The sequence below is a fragment of the Desmodus rotundus genome, chromosome 10, assembly GCF_022682495.2.
Source record: "Desmodus rotundus isolate HL8 chromosome 10, HLdesRot8A.1, whole genome shotgun sequence".
In the NCBI taxonomy this organism is placed as follows: domain Eukaryota; kingdom Metazoa; phylum Chordata; class Mammalia; order Chiroptera; family Phyllostomidae; genus Desmodus; species Desmodus rotundus.
This window is the reverse complement of record NC_071396.1, coordinates 20353500-20372812: the sequence shown is the minus strand read 5'-3', so window position 1 is coordinate 20372812 and position 19313 is coordinate 20353500. Positions and strand designations below refer to the sequence as shown.

At 49.8% G+C, this 19313-nt stretch overlaps 1 protein-coding gene across 5 annotated transcripts in view; it reads right to left on the bottom strand.

Annotated features, from left to right (window-relative positions):
* TARBP1 (tRNA guanosine 2 -O-methyltransferase TARBP1) overlaps positions 1 to 19313 on the bottom strand; it is a 56995-nt gene that overhangs the window by 17643 nt on the left and 20039 nt on the right. For 3 of the 5 annotated variants that reach the window (XR_008425270.1, XM_053912417.1, XM_045196359.3), the window contains exons 11-21: positions 15899 to 15998; positions 14804 to 14976; positions 10378 to 10475; positions 9406 to 9567; positions 7075 to 7262; positions 6398 to 6659; positions 6110 to 6298; positions 4682 to 4872; positions 4429 to 4500; positions 2210 to 2330; positions 851 to 961 (exon numbers count right to left, since the gene is read on the bottom strand). Coding sequence is in view for 4 of the 5 variants with exons in the window: in XM_053912417.1 (XP_053768392.1) it covers positions 851 to 961; positions 2210 to 2330; positions 4429 to 4500; positions 4682 to 4872; positions 6110 to 6298; positions 6398 to 6659; positions 7075 to 7262; positions 9406 to 9567; positions 10378 to 10475; positions 14804 to 14976; positions 15899 to 15998 (1667 nt within the window). In the remaining variant the exon portion in view is untranslated. The remainder of the gene's footprint in view (positions 1 to 850; positions 962 to 2209; positions 2331 to 4428; positions 4501 to 4681; positions 4873 to 6109; positions 6299 to 6397; positions 6660 to 7074; positions 7263 to 9405; positions 9568 to 10377; positions 10476 to 14803; positions 14977 to 15898; positions 15999 to 19313) is intronic. The other 2 variants (XM_053912416.1, XM_053912415.1) reach the window with 2 other exon arrangements.

The following is a 19313-nucleotide window of genomic DNA, read 5'->3' as shown; positions in this document are numbered from 1 at the left end:
GGATGCCCTGACGGACAACTGGGGCCCGGACCCCAGAGTCAGCTGGGGGCAGACGAGCCTGGGAGGGGCAGGGCTGGGCCTCCCGCATTTCCTGGACTGACTCCTCCCACCCCTCCTCCCCGGGCCCACACAGCCTCCCCAGCTCTGGCCAAGCCCCTGACTCCAAAATCACCCTCCCACCTCGCACAGCGCTCTTAGAAATCACACTTCTACCTGGGTGACTGACCATCTCTAAGTAGCAGGTAGAAAGCGTTATCTCCTCTCACGAGCACATAAAAACACTGATTGTGTAAACTTCTTCATTTTAAAGAAGAAAAATTCATCTGGCTAATCAGTAGCAGAGGAGCAGAAAAGCCCACTTCGAGCCCCCACGAGAGCAGCATAACACAGAGCGTGACTTTAGGCTCGACTTGGGTTGGGATTCCACCTTCACCAGCTGTGCCACCTGCGTCCTGGGCGACGCACCTTGCGGCTTCTGGACCGCAGACAGGGAGAGACACTGACACCCCTGAACAGCTGAGCTGTTGCAAAGCAGCAGGTAAGTATTTGGAGTTTCTAACCCAGTGCCATACGGAAGGTTAGACACTGACAGGACTACACCACAACACTGAAAGAAGAGCGCTCACTGGGGCCGGGTAAACCAGCGTCTGACTTACTTCTGCAACACCTGCTAATCGCCTTCGTATTCGTTCTGTTAAAAAAAGTTCTGAGTAACTTCGATTTTTGGAACTAAAGTATAAATTTGAAGCAGGTTACTTTCTCCATTTTAAAATAGGACAAGACAGTGTCTGCGAAATAGTGTATTCATACGGGGACACGCCTAGAGGCACAAACACCGTGAATGTCATACCTGATCGAATCGGGGGAAAAGTACGAGCAGAATCTGCCACACTCGGTTCTTCACTCTGTGTTGCTGAGAATTCACGTAGTATCGCGTCCTGGACGTGGACGCCAGTTCATCCTGGGGCCAGGGGAGGGAATTCATATGACATCTCTTACTGAGTTTGTGACTCATGAAAACCAAAACCATGGTAACTTCAAACTCAGGAAGTTAAACTGGTACAGGAGCCTCTTGTCCTCCAAAAGGCAGAAAGGAGCATAAGAGAGCCAATTCTTTAGTTTTCAAAAAAATGCAGTTAGTTGCTTAACTTATCTGCTTTTAAAATTAGAAAAGGAACTATGTGATTGTCTGCAGTACAAAAGTCTTTGGAAGGACACTGTATTCCATTGTGGCCAGTTAAAGGGGACGTGGGGCCATGCAGTGGGAAGAGATGGAGGCATCGGACATGTCTCTCAAGGTGCCAATAGGCACTTCTCCTTTTATGCCCCTCGTCTTGTGTAAGACGCATCTGCCATGGGATGAAAACAGCAGGAAGAGAGAGCGCTGCGTGCGGGAAACGGACAGGCCCTGCCGTGGCCAGGCGGAGAGCGGCGGCCTGGACCCGCCCGCTCTAGCAGACCTCACGTCCATCACAGCGCGCATCTGCGTTCTGCCTGGTGGGGTCCCCGCAACTGTCAATTCCAGGCGTCCTTCAGGAAACCAGTGAAACGGGCTTCCTCTGAGACAGCGCTGACACCCACGGCGCAAAGGAGGACATTCTGGCATAACCATACCTCCTGGGTTTCATATAACACAGCTGACAAAGGTATGGTGAACACTGCATTTCAGCCCAGGTGACTGCAGTGGGTTGCAGGTCAGAAGTCACACCCGGCGCCAGGCACTGCGTCTGCCTCGGCCCTGCATGCAGAGGTGAGCGCTGTACCTGACTTTACCGCGCTCTCCCCTCTCCGAGCTTTACTAAACCTGCCCCTCAGACACTATCACGCTCATTTCCGAGTGCCTTTGCAGACTCAAAAAAGCTGTTCGTGTTATGCTAGCTCCTAAATCATTACCTTTTCACTCTGTTGTTTACATAAAACAATGAAGGATAAATCACGCTAAATCCAGCTGGTTTTGACTGGTTCTGGAAGGTACCCAGAGGACAGTTCAGATAGTACAGGGAAAACATTCTTGTTCTCCAAACCAAACCTGAGTTGGACAATTACTAACCACCCTTTAACTAAAAATACGGAACATAAATCTCATATTTTTCTTGATAAAAATATTTAGAAATATGTATTTTGTCACCATAAAGAGCAAATGTTGGATTTTGACTTGTCAACTACACAACAAAGACACTTTAATGTGGAAAAAAAAAAGCATACTGACTTTATCTAATAGCTTGACTGCAAGATCCTCCACGAACAGCTTATGAGACATGTCGGAGCCGTCCAGTAAACACAGGAACTTCACAGCACAAATTCTGACGTAATGGTCCTCTCTTTGGGTACTAAAAGTGTAAAATGATAGACTAGGTTAATGCATTTTCAAAACAGAAAAGTACCTCAACTATTAGTTTCAAAATGTCGTAACAAATGTCAAAACCTTCCAAAGTTTTCTAAAAGTAAGTAGGTCCATAATTAGTGCGATGCTTGTTAATTCAGCATAGACATTAGAAGATAACGAATATATCAAAAGGACGGCCTGTACAGAAAGTCTGAATGGGCGCGAATTCACCCAGATTTCGGAAAAACCACACGTGCACAGCTGACTCTGGGCTAATGGTATCTTATCAGTGGACCAAACAGATCAGCACTCCCAAGGCTGTTCCTGAGTGGGGACCATGGACAGCTCCGACCCCTGGGGCAAGACTCCGCCTCAAATGCCTCAATGGCCTAACTCAAAAGCACGCCCTCCATCCTCCAAGTGAGGGCATATTCAGGAAGCACCAAGTGCTCTCAGCATCCCAGCATTTTCAGTATGCAAATGTGGAAAGATAACGTGAATAAGTCTCCAAAGTTCACTGTAACTGTTATAATGCAAACAGGTATCATCTTAATTTAACAACAAAACACTTCCCTGGTAGAAATCAAAGTTATTTTGGAACCATAAACTAAAAACTTTTCCTTTTGTTCCTACACTAAACTGGTAAAGAAAAAAATATCAATTAAAAAAATTAACACTGAAAATATATTTTTTTATTTTTTAAGAGACCTTTTATTTTTATTTATTTTTAGAGAGAGGGGAAGGGAGGAGGAAAGAGAGGGAGAGAAACATCAATGTGCAAGAGAAACATTGATCAGTTGCCTCTCACACACCCCCAAATGGGGACCTGGCCTGCAACCCAGGCGTGTGCCCTGACCAGGAATCGAACCAGTGACCTTTTGGTTCACGGGCGAGCATTCAATCCCCTGAGCCACACCAGCCAGGAGGAAAAAAATGTATATTTTTAATGAAGGATGGAAGATAAAACATAGCTATGGCACTTGGAATAACAAACACGGTGATAACTCTACACAACTAGCATTTGCTGTCCTAAACTCTAAAATCAGAGTGAATAATACAACACCATCTTCCTTATAAAAACCTAGACACACAGAGTTTTTAATTAATTGATTGACTATTTATTTATTTATTTTTAAGGAGAGGGGAAGGGAGGGAGAAAGCGGGGGAGAGAAACATCCATGTGAGAGAAACGTCCATCAGTTGCTTCTTGTACGAGTCCCAGCCAGGGACCAAACCCACAACTGAGGCACGTGCCCTGACTGGGAATCAAACCGGTGACCTTGCGCTTTGCAGGACAACGCCCAACAACACACTGAGCCACACGGGCCAGGGCTAGACACCCAGATTTTATGAAAATTATGTTAAAAAAATAAAACTTGCCCTGCCAGGTGGCTCAGTTGGTTGGGGCATTGTCTGTACACCAAAAGGTTATGGGTTTGATCCCCAGTCAGGGCACACACCTAGGTTGTAGGTTCAATCCGCGATCAGGGCACGTACGGGAGGCAGCTGATCAATGTTTCTCTCTGTCTCTCTCTCTCTCACTCCCTTCCTCATTCTTTAAAATCAATGCGCACATCCTTGGGTGAGGATTAAAAAAATAATAATAACAAAAGTTTTTAAAAAGCTATTTTGATGAGCTCCAAAAGCATTAATTTGGGGATTAGATGAACAACAGTCTTATCCCACAAACCAAAATTTTAGGGCTTGTTCCGAGAGTGATTTTATTTTTGTGTAACCACATTGACCTGTTATATGGTGACTTTTAGCCAAAAAAAAAAAAGAATAAAATACGTGTGCTGATAATTGCCCTCCAAGCCAAACAAAGAGGAACAAGGGTTTTTACGTCCCCCATAGTCCTTTCCCTGTTTACGTTGGGCTTTGCACTCTGAATTTTTTTAAGTGTATCGAATCTTAGTAAATAGTGACAGGTCTGAAGAAAATATATGAGTGGAATATAATTTCTAACACACTTTTGAAGGCTCATTCGGTGTCTCACGATAGAAAACATTTACTAAGTTGGACAAACACAGAAAGGTTTTCATACGACGATAAATTCCGAACGCCCCACTTCTGACAAGATGTGGGGCCACCGTGGTTCTTACTTTTCAATGACAGCGTTTGCTGCACAGTCGTGTCCAAGACTTTCTATGAAGGTCTGTACATCCTGGATGAGTCTGTCCATAAAAAACATTTGACAGAAACAACAGGTTTCAGACAGAAAATATAATTAAGAGCCCAAATTTAAAGTTAACTAGTACTTTGTATTCTGCTCACTGAAAGCCCCCAAAGAAAAACGATCTACCCGCGTAGGCACTTAATATAAGCTAGGACAGGCGGAAACAGCAGCGCCGTTACCTCTGATCACGCCTGAACACAGTTCCAAACACACACGCCTCAAGGAGCAGGTCACTGTAATGTTGAGCAGTTGACAGAGACCCGGGGGACACACTGGCGGCGGGAGCTACCCAAGACTGGCAGCAGTGAGTTACCAGTGCGTTGAAGACCCCGGTTTTTACCGCGGACATCTCAATCATCTCGTACATAATCTGGAAGGAAAAACAATAGTCATCGTGGCTTTTCACCGAGTTAGTTTTTTCCAAAAGAATTACTGTTGCAAAAACCTGCCATGTGAATGACTTCAAGTGATAGTTCTAACATGAGCATGACTACAGTCTGCAGAATTAAAAATTCTGATCATTCGAATTTTGCACGATGTTCAGCGACCCCAGAGTGTGAATCTCCATTTCTCAACAGTAACAACACTTGACTGACGGTGATGTTCACCCAGAGCTCTCCAGGAGAAGCCACGGCCCACACGGAAAGCAGGGAGAAAGCAGTTTCGGTTTCTTTGCGTTTTGTCGGTGGCCTCCCCTCCCGAGGCAGCAAAGACCTTGGCCTCTGAGTGTGATCTGGGCCTCAGGAAAGGACGGTGTGAGGCGGTGGGGACAGCAGGGTCATGAAGGGCGAGCGCCCACTTGCCCCTCAGGTGGAGGCACAGGTGGTTTCCTAGGCCTGACATCATTCCATCGGGATGTGTTCCCCACTACGGCGATCAGTGGTTATCAGCGCAAGTGCCTCGGGAGCCAGAAGGGCCCCGTGATCAGGTTACATTCCCAGAAGCACGTCTCACACGAGGAAAGCAACGGCACAGATGCAATGACAAAAGGCGCCTGGCGTCGCCCTCGGCGTTCAGAGGGCGTGAGCGATGGCGTGCACTGGAGGGAGGTACGGGCCAGTGCACGGGCTGCCCCTACTCAACGCCAGGGGACTGCTGTCACGTAGGAACGACAGGCTGCCTGATCATCCCATTTCCCAAGGTTTTCATGTACATTTTCCCAATTCTGAAAAGCTGGCAACTCATTCCAGATTTTAAACATGATATGAACCAAATAACATACGTTCGTGGGGCAGATGTGGCTCACGGGCCACCGTCTCACCTGCTCTTTGCCAGCTAAGATTTCCTCCTCCTTACTCATGACATTGAAGAAGGTTCAAATGTTAACTGACTGAATACATAACAACAAATCTAATACGCAGTTACACATGTAACTCTTCTTCCTCATGTGCTATGAGGTCCCACGAATCAAAAAGGAGAATGGTTACCGGGGGAGGGGAAGAGGGCAGAGGTTCATGGATACAGTGTTTCAGCTCTGCAAGACGAAAAAGTTCTGGGGATCTGTCACAGCAATGCGAACATACTTAACCTTCCTTAGCAGCCTCGAGTACAGTTAAGATGGTAAATTTTACATTATGCATTTTTTACCCCAATTAAAAGAAAGTTACCTCTTTTATTTTGAAGTATGCTTTGCCCTTGATTTTTGCAGCAATGGTAAGAACTTTGGTATCAAAAACAAACTGAACAAAAGCTTTTAAACTGGACCAGAATATCAGCTGAGTGTTGCTTAAAGAACGCATAACCTTCCATGCCATGTCGAAAGCCTCTATGCAGACTGACTCGGAGGAGGCCAGGAGCTGGGAGAAACGAGAGAGAGATACGTAACTATCATTCAAGTTCAGAAGCTGACTTCCCTCCGACAGTTATTCCTTAATTCACAGCTCACTGTGGCTTACCTGGGGAACCAAAAGCTTCATGCAGTGGAACACAGGTAAGACCTGGTCGGAAGGAAGAACGGTGAGGGCGTCCAGTGCGGACTGCAGCGTCCTCGCGGGCATCTGGACAGCAGGCAGGACGGGCTCTGGGGGGCCGCCCTCTGCGGGCGGCAGAAGGCTGTGGTATTTTTTCAACAGAAAGGAGAGGCACGCCCACTGGTCATGAATATACTGTGCAGCTATTTTCCCCCATCCTTGGGAAGACGACGACTCTTCAAAAACACTGCAAGGAAAAGGAAGCCACTGCCTGTGTTTGCTCGGTCTGTCTCCAGTGCATCTGCCTCTGCGCGCTACCCTTTCACGGGGACAGGGGAGCAGTCCCTATTAAGTACCCCGTCGACCACCAGAACACGAGGAAACCACATGGACGCGATTTTTCCTAACTACCCTGAAAGCAGGTACTTCCACTCACTTTGTGTGATTCGCTAAGAACTGAACGGGAAAGGTCATGGGTTTCCAGTAGGGAGACGAGTAACGTGGCAACACGTGATCATCCCGAATGGAGCCTCGCCTGCGAACTGCCACAGCCCTGTCCTCAGAGTTGAGGGCCACCTCAGCGACCGGAGCAAGAATGGGTCCCCAGCGTGTGCTGTAGAGATGCCTCCCGTAGACATGCTGCACTCTGAGGGGGCACACACCTGCTTTGCTCCTCTGGGCACGGCTTCTGCAGAGTCTGATTGAGCTGAAGGGAGGCCAGGAACCTCTCCATGGGCCCAGCATCCAGTGGGTCAGGCTGCAGCTCCGGCTTCTGGTCCATGGCCTTGCACACTGTGGCCAAGGCCGCCATGCTGACCACCCTCTGAACCTGCCTCCCCAGCGTCGGCTCCTGAGGAGGGAACACAGCATCATATTTACCAGGAGCCGGCCTCAGTGGGCCATGCCCTCCCTTCTCTCCTCCTGCTCCTGAGCAGCAAAGGGAAGAGGGAAATCCAGGGCAGGCCATGCAGTCTGATGCTCCTCTACAGACTGGTGGTGAAGGAATTCACAGCAGCAGCAAACACCCAGGGGGCAGAGGAGACAGATCTCCTCACCTGGCAGGTGGGTGCCCGGAACAGCACACAACAGACCCCCACCTGTCTGAGAGCCAGGACACTCAGCCTCTTCCCACCCAACTACCCCTCTGGACCCAGCAGCCCCATGGTGAGGCTTATCGTAACTGTTTGGTTGAAGCATGTCTTAAAAAAGGCCCCAGGCACACGTGTAAGTAACTCCTTCGGTGAGCTGCATGCTGCTTCGGAAGTGGCACGGCACAGCGTCCAGGGCGGGACTCAGGAACCACAGGGCCGAGGACTGGCTCCTGCTGAGCACTCAGGACCAGGGTGACTGTGGACCCCCTCACTGTAGTGTTCTCCCCGGGAAGTGCGGCAGCACAGAACCTACCGCCAGGGCTGCTGAAGATTAAGTAATGGGGTGTTTCACGCAGAGCACCCGGGGTTCTGCACGGAGGAGCACGACGGGGGAAACCAGGACAGCCTGGCTCCCTGCCTGGAAAAAGTCCACCATCTGCACCCAGGAAGCAGGCGTGTAGGCAGGCAGGCGGGCCGGCACACAAAGCCGCTGCACCCAGACCGCAGCGGCCCTGCCGAATACGGCCAGCAGTGGCATGTGCCAGAAGGAACTTCCGAGCACTGATCCCACGGGTTCCCTCACCCCCCGAAACACGTCACGTGTCTCTACGAGGTTTACACAGCAACGATGCCAACATACGGAATACAATTTACTGCTACTTCTGAGCCTCCGTGGTCCGTTAACCATCATGTAATTCAGCAAATGACTACAGAATGCAAGCCCACCTTCAGAGTTACCGTGTGTGGCTCACGATTTTGGCCTTTCGTGTCTCTGATGTACTGACTTGCACTAGCCAGGATGTGGCCATTTTCAGGGCAGTTCTTCAAAACTTTTAATTAGGTGATTAAAGCAATCACATCCACATCGTTTCATTAGTTTAATTAGCAGCCTGGAGTAAACTCTGATGCAGGCAAATTTCAGTCAGCGCCTGCCCTGGGCCCACACTCACCGAGGACTCTTTACGTCCCAGGCACTGTGCCAACACATGTCAGCTGGCTCTGATTCTCACCTCAGCCCTGTACCCCCATTCTGCAATCGTGGCGTAGGAGACACGGGGAAGTAAAGTAATTTCCCCGAGGTCACCCAGCTAGCCAGGATAGAGTCGGGACTCACCCCCAGGAAGTCTAAACCCCAAAGCCTGTGCTCGTGACCACTAGGCCTTATTATGACATGTTGAAGAAAGGTCTCCATGTCCTGAAATCTAGTGGAGAAGACGGACACATAAACCATGTTCTGAAATCTAGTGGAGAAGACGGACACATAAACCACTCCACAAACAAGTGGATGGACGTAAACACCATAAAGGGGGCATACGGAGGGAGCAACAGGAAAATGAAGGAAAGCATGAGAACTGACCCAAGAAGGCCTCTGGGACAATGTGGTCTGAGTTGGGCCCCCTGGCCCCTGGCAGGTATATACCGACCGGAGGGAGGAGGCTCTCAGGGGAAGGACGGGGCAGAATGCCATGTGCCTGTGGCCTGTGAAACTGCCTGGTGGCCTAGAGGGACGCAGCCCAGAGGAAGGCAGAGGATGACGCAGTCAGACCAGGAGGCGGACAGCCAGGTCTGGGGGCTCGGGACACCAGACCGATGATGAGTGTGGACATGGGAAGGCTCCTCACTGGTACCTGAGCAGGGGCCCTAATTCGGATCCCCTCCAGGGATCTAAACAGCTTCAAGACTGAAGTCAGCGCACGTCCGTTGGATACCTGATACGATGACGGGAGTCCCGATCCTCACCAAAGACGATGGCAAAGGACAGTGTTTTGGCAGATGCTTTTTATATCAGAATACTGTGCGGTAATCAAATGTGATATCAGAATACTGTAGGGTAATCAAATGTGCATCCCATGTAAGCCTCATCCCACAGAACTGCAAACCCTGAATCACACAGAGCAATACCTGTCCGCTGTCCGCGTCTTTGAGATGCTGAATGCATGCGGTTTTCAAAGGGGAAATCACTCTCCAGACGGGGTTGCCTCTCTTCCACCCCAGCTCCCGATGGAGACCTGTGAGCTCCGTGAAGACCTGCAGGTACAAGCGGCCACGGTCCAGGTCCGAAACCTAAAAGACGGTAAGACACTGAACAAGCCAGGTCCATGGGGTTCACCAACCACCAGAGCGCAGACAGGACATCACTCATTTACAGGCACCAAAACCGCACACTAATGAGGGAAAAATGCATTTCCCTCCGAGAGGCCCTCCATCCGCTCCCCACAGAGGCACGTCCTCCCTCTCTGTGCGCCCACAGGGACCTGCCTTCTGCACAGTCACCTCACACTGCGAGTGACTCTCTGGCTCCCACCTGGGCTATGAGACAGGGGAAGGCAGGAACTACATTCCCCCAATTCCTGCCCCCAAGGCTAACACGTCGTAAGGTGATGAGCATTCCTCTGTCCCAGGCAGGTCACCACACTCCCCTCTCACGGGGAAGGCGACCACCCCACTCTGCTAGGATGACAACCAAGGTCGGGGAGGCCAAGCAGCTTAGCCAGCATCTCAGAACCCCCTGCCTGGCTTTGCAAATGCAGATGCGGTGATGCTGGGTCCGCCCACCCCTGCCAGTTAGAGTCTGGACCTGGGCTGTGCTGAGGGCTACCCGCAGGCCTGGCGCCTGAGACTCTGCGGACCCCAGCGGAGAGTGTGACCCCCACCATGCGGGTGAGGAAGCTGAGGCTCACAGAGCGACCTCACTTTCCCAACGCCACAGCCACCACCTGCAGGGACCGGCACTAGAGGCCGCACCGCTTCTACCTCCTGCTTCCTCAGACAGCTCTCGGGGAACCCCGAGCTGCAGTCATTTCTCTTCTGCTGAACGCAGTGCCTTACTGCGACAGTGACAGAAGGGACCAGAAGCCGCTTATGAATACTCACACTGCTCAGCTCACGCATGGCGAGTCTCCTGAGGATGAACTGGGAGACGCTCTCGGCCGTGGCTGCCACAAGGTCCTGGAGGAGCAGAGACACCTCGTCTGTGCAGAAAGAAGCACAATAGAGCGAGTCAAGGGAGTGCTTGGGTGCGAAGCACACCTGTCTGTCTCGGGGCACAACCACGTGAAGCACACGGGCAGGTCACACACTGAAAACAGGTTTCGATGATACAATAGTCGTGAGCACCGTGGGAGGCTGCACTTCACCTGAGAACCCCACGGGAGCCGGCAGGGTGAGCTGCAGACCAGCCTGCACAAGTTTGAAGTGCCGATTAAAGACTGGGCAGGTCAAACGCAGCAGGTGGTGAGACAGCAGTGGCGCTAGGCGCTGGGAGTTTCCCTGGCCCTCCACAGGTGGGGCCCAGGGGTCCCGAAGGCAGGGGCAGGATGGCCAGGGCAGGACAGGCGCACCCTCAGGACGCAGACGACGAGTCTTCTGGAGGCCCGCAGGAGACTGGCCCCATCACCACGGGCTGCCCGGGCTCCGAAAACAAGCCGCAGGGAACCAATACCCACGGAGGCTGGGAAGGAACCCAGGCCTCACCCCAGCCAGGCTGCCACCATGCCCCAGGGGATTTAAGCAAGACCCGGAGTCTCAGCACAGAGTACTCAAGATCCCTAGACACACCCGCCAGACAGGCACGTGCAGCATCAGGGAATGCCCAGGAAAGACCATCCACAAACTGCCACTCGGAGGCGCCGTTCACACCAGAATAATAGGACAAAGACTTTAAAGCGGCTATGTATTAAAATGCTTCAACAGTCAGCCAAGAGCATCCTTGAAAGAAATGGAAAAATAGAAAGTTTCAGCAAAGAAACAGAAGTTCAACATGAAGAGCTAACAGAAATTTTGTAATTAAAAAGTATAATAACTGAAATTAAGAAAAAAAAACCAACTCGCTTGATGGGATCTGTCACAGGAAGGAGATGCTAGAGAAAAGTCAGTGACCTTGAAAACAGATCATGGAAATGCGACCTGGACAACAGAGGAAAACAGTGATTAAGAAATAAGCAGGGCCTCGGAGACCTGTGGGGTCGTAACAAAGGTCTGAGACTCAAGCCCTAAGAGTCCCGGAGGAGGACAGGCTGGTGCTGGAGAAAGTAGCCGAGTAAAAAACTGGCTGAACGCTCTCCAAATTCAAGAAGTTCAGGGAACCTAAAAGTCAATAAGCACAAAGAAAGTCATGTCCACACAGTTTAACCAAAGTGCTAAAAACGAAATACAAAGAAACGCTCTTGAAGGCAGAGGGAACCAGCACATCCCTTCAGGGATGAGACACTGCGGGGCCAGAAGCCAACTGGACATGTCTCAACCACAGAAGAAAAGGATCTAAAAAAATGGCAATTTTACATCCGGTGGAAATATTCTTCAGAAGTGAATACAGACATTCTCAGATGGAGGAAAACGAAGAGAACTCATTGCCAAAAACAAACCTGTTGTAAGGGAAATGCTACAAGGTGTGTGTGTGTGTGTGTGTGTGTTTTTAAACAAAATAGATATGACACCAGACAAATACAGGAGCAGGGAAATGAACAAAGAGCAAACGACCTGTCAATAAACAGGTCCGTGGAACAGGCTCTTCTCTTAAGTTCTTTAAAATCTGTTCAATGGTTGAAAGCAACACATCTGACACTGTCGGGTAGCCTTGTCCACAAATGTAGACACAAGCAACTGTAACAGTGGGCGGGGATAAAGGACCTGCATTCACTTCAAGTGGCACAATGTGAATTCTGCCTGGACGTGAAACGCTAGATATGCACACCGTAGAGAAAATAGGCAGAACACAAAACATAAACGGCAGGCCTAGATCCAAACAGACAGTAATAGATTAAATGCAAACAGTCTACACCCAGGAAAGACAAAGACGGTCAGAATGGATGCAAAATCATGCCCCAACTACATGCTGTCTAAGAGATGCACTGGAAATATGTTTAATGACCTAAGTACAATAAAAATAAGAGGCCAGAACAAGTACACTGTGCAACTTCTGACCAAAGTAGGAGCGGTCGCATTACTCTCAGGCAAAGTGTCGTTCAGAGTAGAGAAAGTAACCGGGGGCAAAAAGGGACGCCACGCGGTGACAACACGCAGCCCAGCACAGAGACGCCCCTGACGAGGGGGCTCCAAACGATGGGAAGCAAAACTGGAGAAACTGAAGGCAGGAAGAGACAAATCCCAAATTACAGCTGGAGACGTCAACATCCCCCTTTAGGTACAGAAAGAGAAAACAGGACTCGCTAGGACATAAACCGGAAAACCCCGTGAAACTGGGCATACGCGACGTTTACAGACCCTCCACCCAGCAGCAGCGGCAAACACCTGTTTTCAAGTTACGGAACATTCACCAAGAGACCCTGCCCTAGGTCATCACACAAACCTCCGTGACTTTTTAAAAACTGAAATTGTGCGACGTCTGCTCTCTAACTACAGTGGAATTAGGTTAAGAACCAATAATTGAAAGATAAATGCCAACTCAACGCCTTGTCTTAGGATAACAGCTAAAAGGTATCTCACTTAAACTATCCAAAAACAGAACTTCTCATCTTTTCTCCAAAACCTTCTCTAACTCGAGTCTTCTATTGTGGGTCCCCCTTCCTGCCCTAGAAATGAGAGCTCACCCTGGGGAGACACACACACCACCCCGGAAGACACACATACAGGGTCCACGCAGCACTGCACGCAACAGCAACCCACTGAACACCACCCGATGTCCTGCAACGGGACAGGGCAGGACGGCGCTGTTGCCACGCAACGGGAGCAACGACGTTGAAGGCAGGACACAGATGAATCTCAGAAACACGTGAGGTGAGGAAAGTTACGGAAGACTTCTTCCACGAAGTAACACCTCCATAAAGGTCACAAGCAGGAGAACAAGACAATGCATTGTTGAAAACTATCTATGTATGTGGTGAAACCATTTTTTAAAGTGCACGGAAGTGAAAAAGATAAAAGCCAAAACAAGAAGGCAAAAGCAGCAGGCGGAGGAATAACAGGTAACTTCACTCTGAGGTTGGGCGGCGAGTCCTCAGGTGTTTATTTTGCATCGTAACATATATAACCTGCTGTGACTCAAACATCACAACAACTTTCCAGAAGGCATCACAACCCAGTCCTCCCCCTGGAAGTGCGGAGCCTAGTAAAACAGTCAGGACAGGGTGGATGATAGCTGACAAACACTATCACAGAGCTGTGTCCCTCAGTAATTCAGAAGGATAGAAGTAAGAGGGTTTTTGAAGGACAGCTACTGCTGAGCCACTGATGTGAGGCACCTGCAGGAGTCCAGGCCACTAACACAGGAAGTGCAATGGTGGGGGCCCTGCACTGGGGGGGAGGAGCTAGTGGGGAGTAGTTCCTGGTTAGTGGCAGTTTCCGTTTTGCAAGGGGACTGGGGATCCGGGGACGGAAGATGGTGAGGGTAGCGGAGCAGTGCGAACGAGCTCAAGGCCACTTGACATGAGTAAGATGGTTAGTTTTGTTATTTATTTCACCACAAAAAATAATAAAAGATAGCTGTTGGGCCACACACACACAATACACATCAAAGGAATCCAGATTCATGCCATCACGGAACTGAAAATCTTGTAAGGAGTCACTGCTCTGTGCACAGCATTTGGTTCTGCAACCGTTATCAAATGTATCAGAACTTGGAAACTAGCTTTACTACTTCATAAGCACATATGAAAATCTAACCTCATCAATGTATCCTCAGGTGTAAACTAATACCAATGTTTCTCTAGAATTTCTTTAAATTTTAAATGTCTTCAATTCCAAATGAAATGGGTCGGGAGGGACTGGAATGAAGGTCTCCCCACCAACACGCTCCTCAGTGATGTCTGCTGCGTTTTCAGCTGCTGGCTGACACGCACCTTAGTGCAAGGAGGAAGGGAAGGGCTTGACGCTTCTACCGACTACAGGAAGCGACACTTTCTACAGGAAGCATCTTCTGCTCACAAGGTGCCCAGAGATCAGCGTACTTAAAAATAAAATTACTGCCATCCCCGGGCTTTACCTTGCTTTCTGCAACAGCCTACTGGCAATTAGAAATGCATCTTGCTTAAACATACGTGACATAGTGATCATTTCCAATGGACTAAAAACCAATGAGCAAGCATAAATTAAAAAAAATAACAGCAAATGAAATCACATTCTAAAATCAATAGTAACCAACAGACGTACACCCTAGACTGTCTGCTCCTTGTGGGCAGAACTGTGCTCCTCCCCAGCTGCGTCCCAGGGCCAGCAGGGGAGACCAGTACACACCTGCTGAAAGCATGAGGTAGCCTCTCTGTTTGAAAAGGTCGGGAACTTCCTTTCGTTCTACATGCCAACGGTATACCAAGCAAGGGCCCGGAGAAACCGCTTCTCTTACCGTCTTGGGCACTGGGGCCTTTCGACGAGCAGGCGTGCAGGAGCGCCACCAGCAGCTGCAGGCACCTGTCGGTTTTCAGCACGGGCATGTAGGCGTTCGTGCCCAGCTTCCCGAGGGCGTCCAGGAGAGGGTCTAAGAACATCCTCAACACGTTCTGCATTCTCCGCTTTTCACTAGGCATTGAAAACACGCCTCAATCAAGCATTTCAAAAGCAGGAAGAAGTTACTTCCCAACTTTAATTTGTGGGGTCGGTTAACTAATGGGCTCGATGAGACAGAAGCACTCTGACGGACGATCTGAACACCCAGCACCTCGTAGGAGTGACCGTCCCTCCCAGCCTGCGCTCTCCCAGGGAGAGAGCGTGTCACCAGGCGAAGGCACAGGGAAAAGCGTGCGTGCACAGCTCTGCACGCACATACAAAGCAAATCCTCTGCCCACTTCACTTGCAAATTAAAATGCTGGGACCCCACTTCCACAATTCAAAAAAAAAAACAAAAACAGAAACAAACACTAGTCAAGGAGATGAGACATGTTAACGAACAAATATATAAAGGATTAAGGATTTGTAGAAAACTGTTACAACCGACTTTAGTACTAAAACTGCCCAGAAGAGCGACTTGATGTTAACCAAATTAACTGCATATCCTGCGAACACCAGACTTAAGGAAGCTATTTTTCGCAACGATTACAATCTGAGAGAACTGATCCACTCACATTCTCAAAATATAAGTGATATTGTTTTATCTTTATTCCTTTTAATTACACCTTTTACAAAGGAATTAAATCCAGTGAATTTCTTCACCTAATCTTTTGCTAGGATCCTACAACCTTTTTTTCTAATATTTTTATATAAAGCCAATAATTACTGTATAGTTTTTTAAACCATTTCTAATAATTTAACTTACCAACCTAACGGCCTTTATTACTATTAGTTTATAATTAATTTGTTGCCAATGTTCCAGCTCCCTCCTTTCATACGATACATTGTGGTCCATTCCATGCCAGGAGTGGAAGAGTCTGAATACCCACTATAAATCTGAGCAGCCTTTTTTTTTTTTTTTGGAAGCTTTGTTTCCAGGTTTGGAAGTCTCACCTGTACTGTGTCTTCATTCCTTCCACATCCACAGCCAGCAAGACCATCAGGGCGACAAGCCTGGCTTCAGCCCAGTCGGGCATCCAGCAGGTCTCTCCTGCTGTGGGAAGACAGTCAAGGTTGCGAAGCGTGAGCAAAACCCTTCATGGAGGAAGGGTTTTCAGACACAGATGGACGGCTGAAGGACTGTGCCTCCCCAATGTTGAATTTTTACAGAAATGCAGCTGCGGTGGAACGGCTCAGGGCCACACACTTAAAATGACCGCTGGGCTGGGTGTGGCCGCTGAGAAAGAGTGAGACAGGTGGGGGAGACGAGCCATCCCCGACAGAGGAGGGACAGGTGTGTCAGTGGCCCCTGGCAGGAGAATGGGCCCCACTCCAGGAAACGGAAGGTGCCCGTGAGGCGGGGGCCAGGGGGTGGGAATGACCAAGGTGAGGTCACAGAGACAGGTGGAATGACGAGGGGGCTCTGTGGGCCTTGGAAAGGATTTCTGCCTTCACCCTACAGGCAAGGGGAAGCCTCCAGGGGCACCAGGAGCGGGCAGGCACACTGTGCTCTCCTGCAGGCCACTAATGGTGCGGCTTTTACAAACTGAAGGCCTGCGTCAGGCGAGCCTGCCAGCGCCATTTTCCAGCAGCATCTGCTCACTCGGTGTCTCTGGGCCACGTCTGGTCGCTCTTGCAATGTTTCCACCTCTTTCGTCCTGATCTGTGATCAGGGATTCTGTCGTCACTACTGTAACTGGGGGCGCCACAACCACACCCATAGAAGGCTGTGTGTTCTGACCGCCCCACCAACACCCCCCTTCCCAGGGGCCTCCATTCCCTGGGACACGGCCATTCTGAAACTGGGCCAACTAAGCACCCTGCACTGGCTCTAGGTGCTCGAGTGTAGGAAGGGCACAAGTCTCCCACATTAAATCAAAGCTGGAATCGGCCAAGCTTAGTGAGGAAGGCATGTCGAAGCTGAGACAGGCCAAAAGCTAGGCCTCTTGGGCCAAATAATTAGCCAAGTTGTATATGGAAAGGGAAAGTTCTTGAAGGAAATTGAAGGTGCCACCCCAGCGGACACACAAATGGTAAAGCAGAACAGTCTCATGGTTGACAGGGAAGAGTGCTGGTGGTCTGCACAGACGACCGGGCCAGGCTCAGCATTCCCGTGAGCCAGCGCCTGACCCAGAGCAGGGCCTCAACGCCTCGCGCCGTGGAGGCTGCAGACCAAGGAAGCTGCAGAAGGGGAGTCTGGAGCTGGCCGGGGCGGCGGGCCCACGGGTTCTGACAAAACGAGTGGTCTCCATAACATCAACGCACAAGGTGCGGCAGCGAGTGCGGGCGGGGAAACTGCAGCGAGCTCTCCAGCAGATCCAGTATGATAACTAGTGACAGGGGCCACACCAAACAACAGATTTTCAATGCAGATGAAGTGCCTTACAGTGGAGGAAACCCCACCCAGGACCTTCACAGCTGGAGAGGGGAAGTCAGCGCCTGGCCTCACAGCTTCAAAGGACAGGCTGACGCTCTCATGAGGGGCTCATGCAGCTGGTGACTTGAAGTTGAAGCCAGTGCTCACTCGCCACTCGGAAAATCCTAGGGCCCTGAGGAACTAAGCTAACGCTGCTCTGCCCGTGCTCCATTCAAGGAGCAGCAAAGCCTGGAAGACAGCACATCAGTTTATAGCACGGTTTGCTGCGTATTTTAAGCCCGTGGTTGAGATCAACTGCTCAGAGAAAAAGATCCCTTTCAAAATGTTACTGCTCGTGGGCAATGCCCCGATCACCCAAGAGCTCCAAGGGGGCAGGTTTACCATGAGGTCAGTGTTGTTTGCATGCCTGGAAACAGCATCCGCGCTGCAGCGCATGGGTCAAGGAGCAGTTCCAACTTTCAAGTCTTATCACTTAACAAGTACACTGCACGAGGCTGTGTATGGACCTGGGCGAAGCACACTGGAAACCTTCTGGGAAAGATGCACTATTCCAGATGCCACTACGAATATCTGTGACTCACGGGAAGAGGTCAAAACATCCACATCGGCAGGAGTCGGGGAGAAGCCGATTCCACCCTCATGGATGTCCTCGAGGGGTCAAGGCTTCAGTGGAGGAAGTGACTGCAGACGTGGTGCGAACGGCTAGAGAGCTGGAATTGGAAGTGGAGCCTGAGGAGAGGACTGATTCGCTACAATCTCATGACAAAACTTTAGTGGATGAGGAGTTGCTTCTTGTGGACGAGCAAAGAAAGAAGTTTCTTGAGTTGGAACCTACTCCTGGTGAAGACGCTGTGAAAACTGTTGAAATGGCAACAAAGAATCTAGAATATGACATAAGCTTCATCGATAAAGCCACAGCAGGGTTTGAGAGGACCGACCCCACTTTTGAAAAAAGGTCTTTGGTGGGTAAAATACTATCAAAGAGCACCTCATGCTATAGAGAAAGTGCTCATGAAAAAAGGAGTCAAGCAATGCCTCCAAGGTCACGGTTGTCCTAACAGTGCCACGGCCGCCCGACCTTCAGAAACCACCGCCCTGATCAGTCAGCAGCTGCAACCTCAGGGCCAGCCCCTCGCCAGCACAAAGAGCACAACTCACTCCAGGCTCGGGGACGGCCGGCGTGTTTGGGCGATGGCTCAGGGATGGCCAGCGTGTTTGGGCGGTAAGGTAATTTTGAGACACCATGCTACTGCACATTAAGTGAAATGTGACTTCACGTGACCCCCGTTACTGCGGAGGCCTGGAACTGAACCCCCAATGTCTCTGAGTTCTGCCTCTACACACAGAAGGGAGGAAGACATTTGTGCGATCGCAATCTGTACGTATTTCTCTCTGGGTGCAATGTGGAAAACTACTGCAGGGGAAGTGAGAGCAGGTGCTAGGTGACCGGGACGCAGCGAGTCTGGTTTTCAGCCGAGAGGCGAGAATCCCTGCAGTGCCCCTAGAAGGGGTGCCCCCAGAAGGGGTGCAGACAGACACACAGGCTCTGGCACCCCAGGCCTGCGCTCGAGGCCGAGTCCTGTGCTCGTTCGCTGTGGGGCCTCGTGACAGTGTATTCCCCTCTCGGAGAGTCTGCAGCATCTTCTGTGAAATCAAACAAGTAAAACCGGTGGCTTTCCTCGGGTTTGTTATAAAAGTCAAGTAACATATGCGAAGTTCCTAAAACACGCTTTGGAAGAGGGAACTTGGTTGACTGATACCAACCAAGTATCAGTTGGTTGGTACTGATACAACCAACTGATACCAACCAAATCTCAAATAGACAATTGATATTTTACTATCTCAGAAAGCCAGTTAAATAAAAAGAGTCATGGGTAGGTTTCTTTTTCATTTTTGGTATATTACTGTAGTAAAACTATACTCTTCACATCAACTCCCAAGAAAAATTTAGGTAAGAAACCTAGTTTTCTAGCCCAGTGATTCAAATACTTA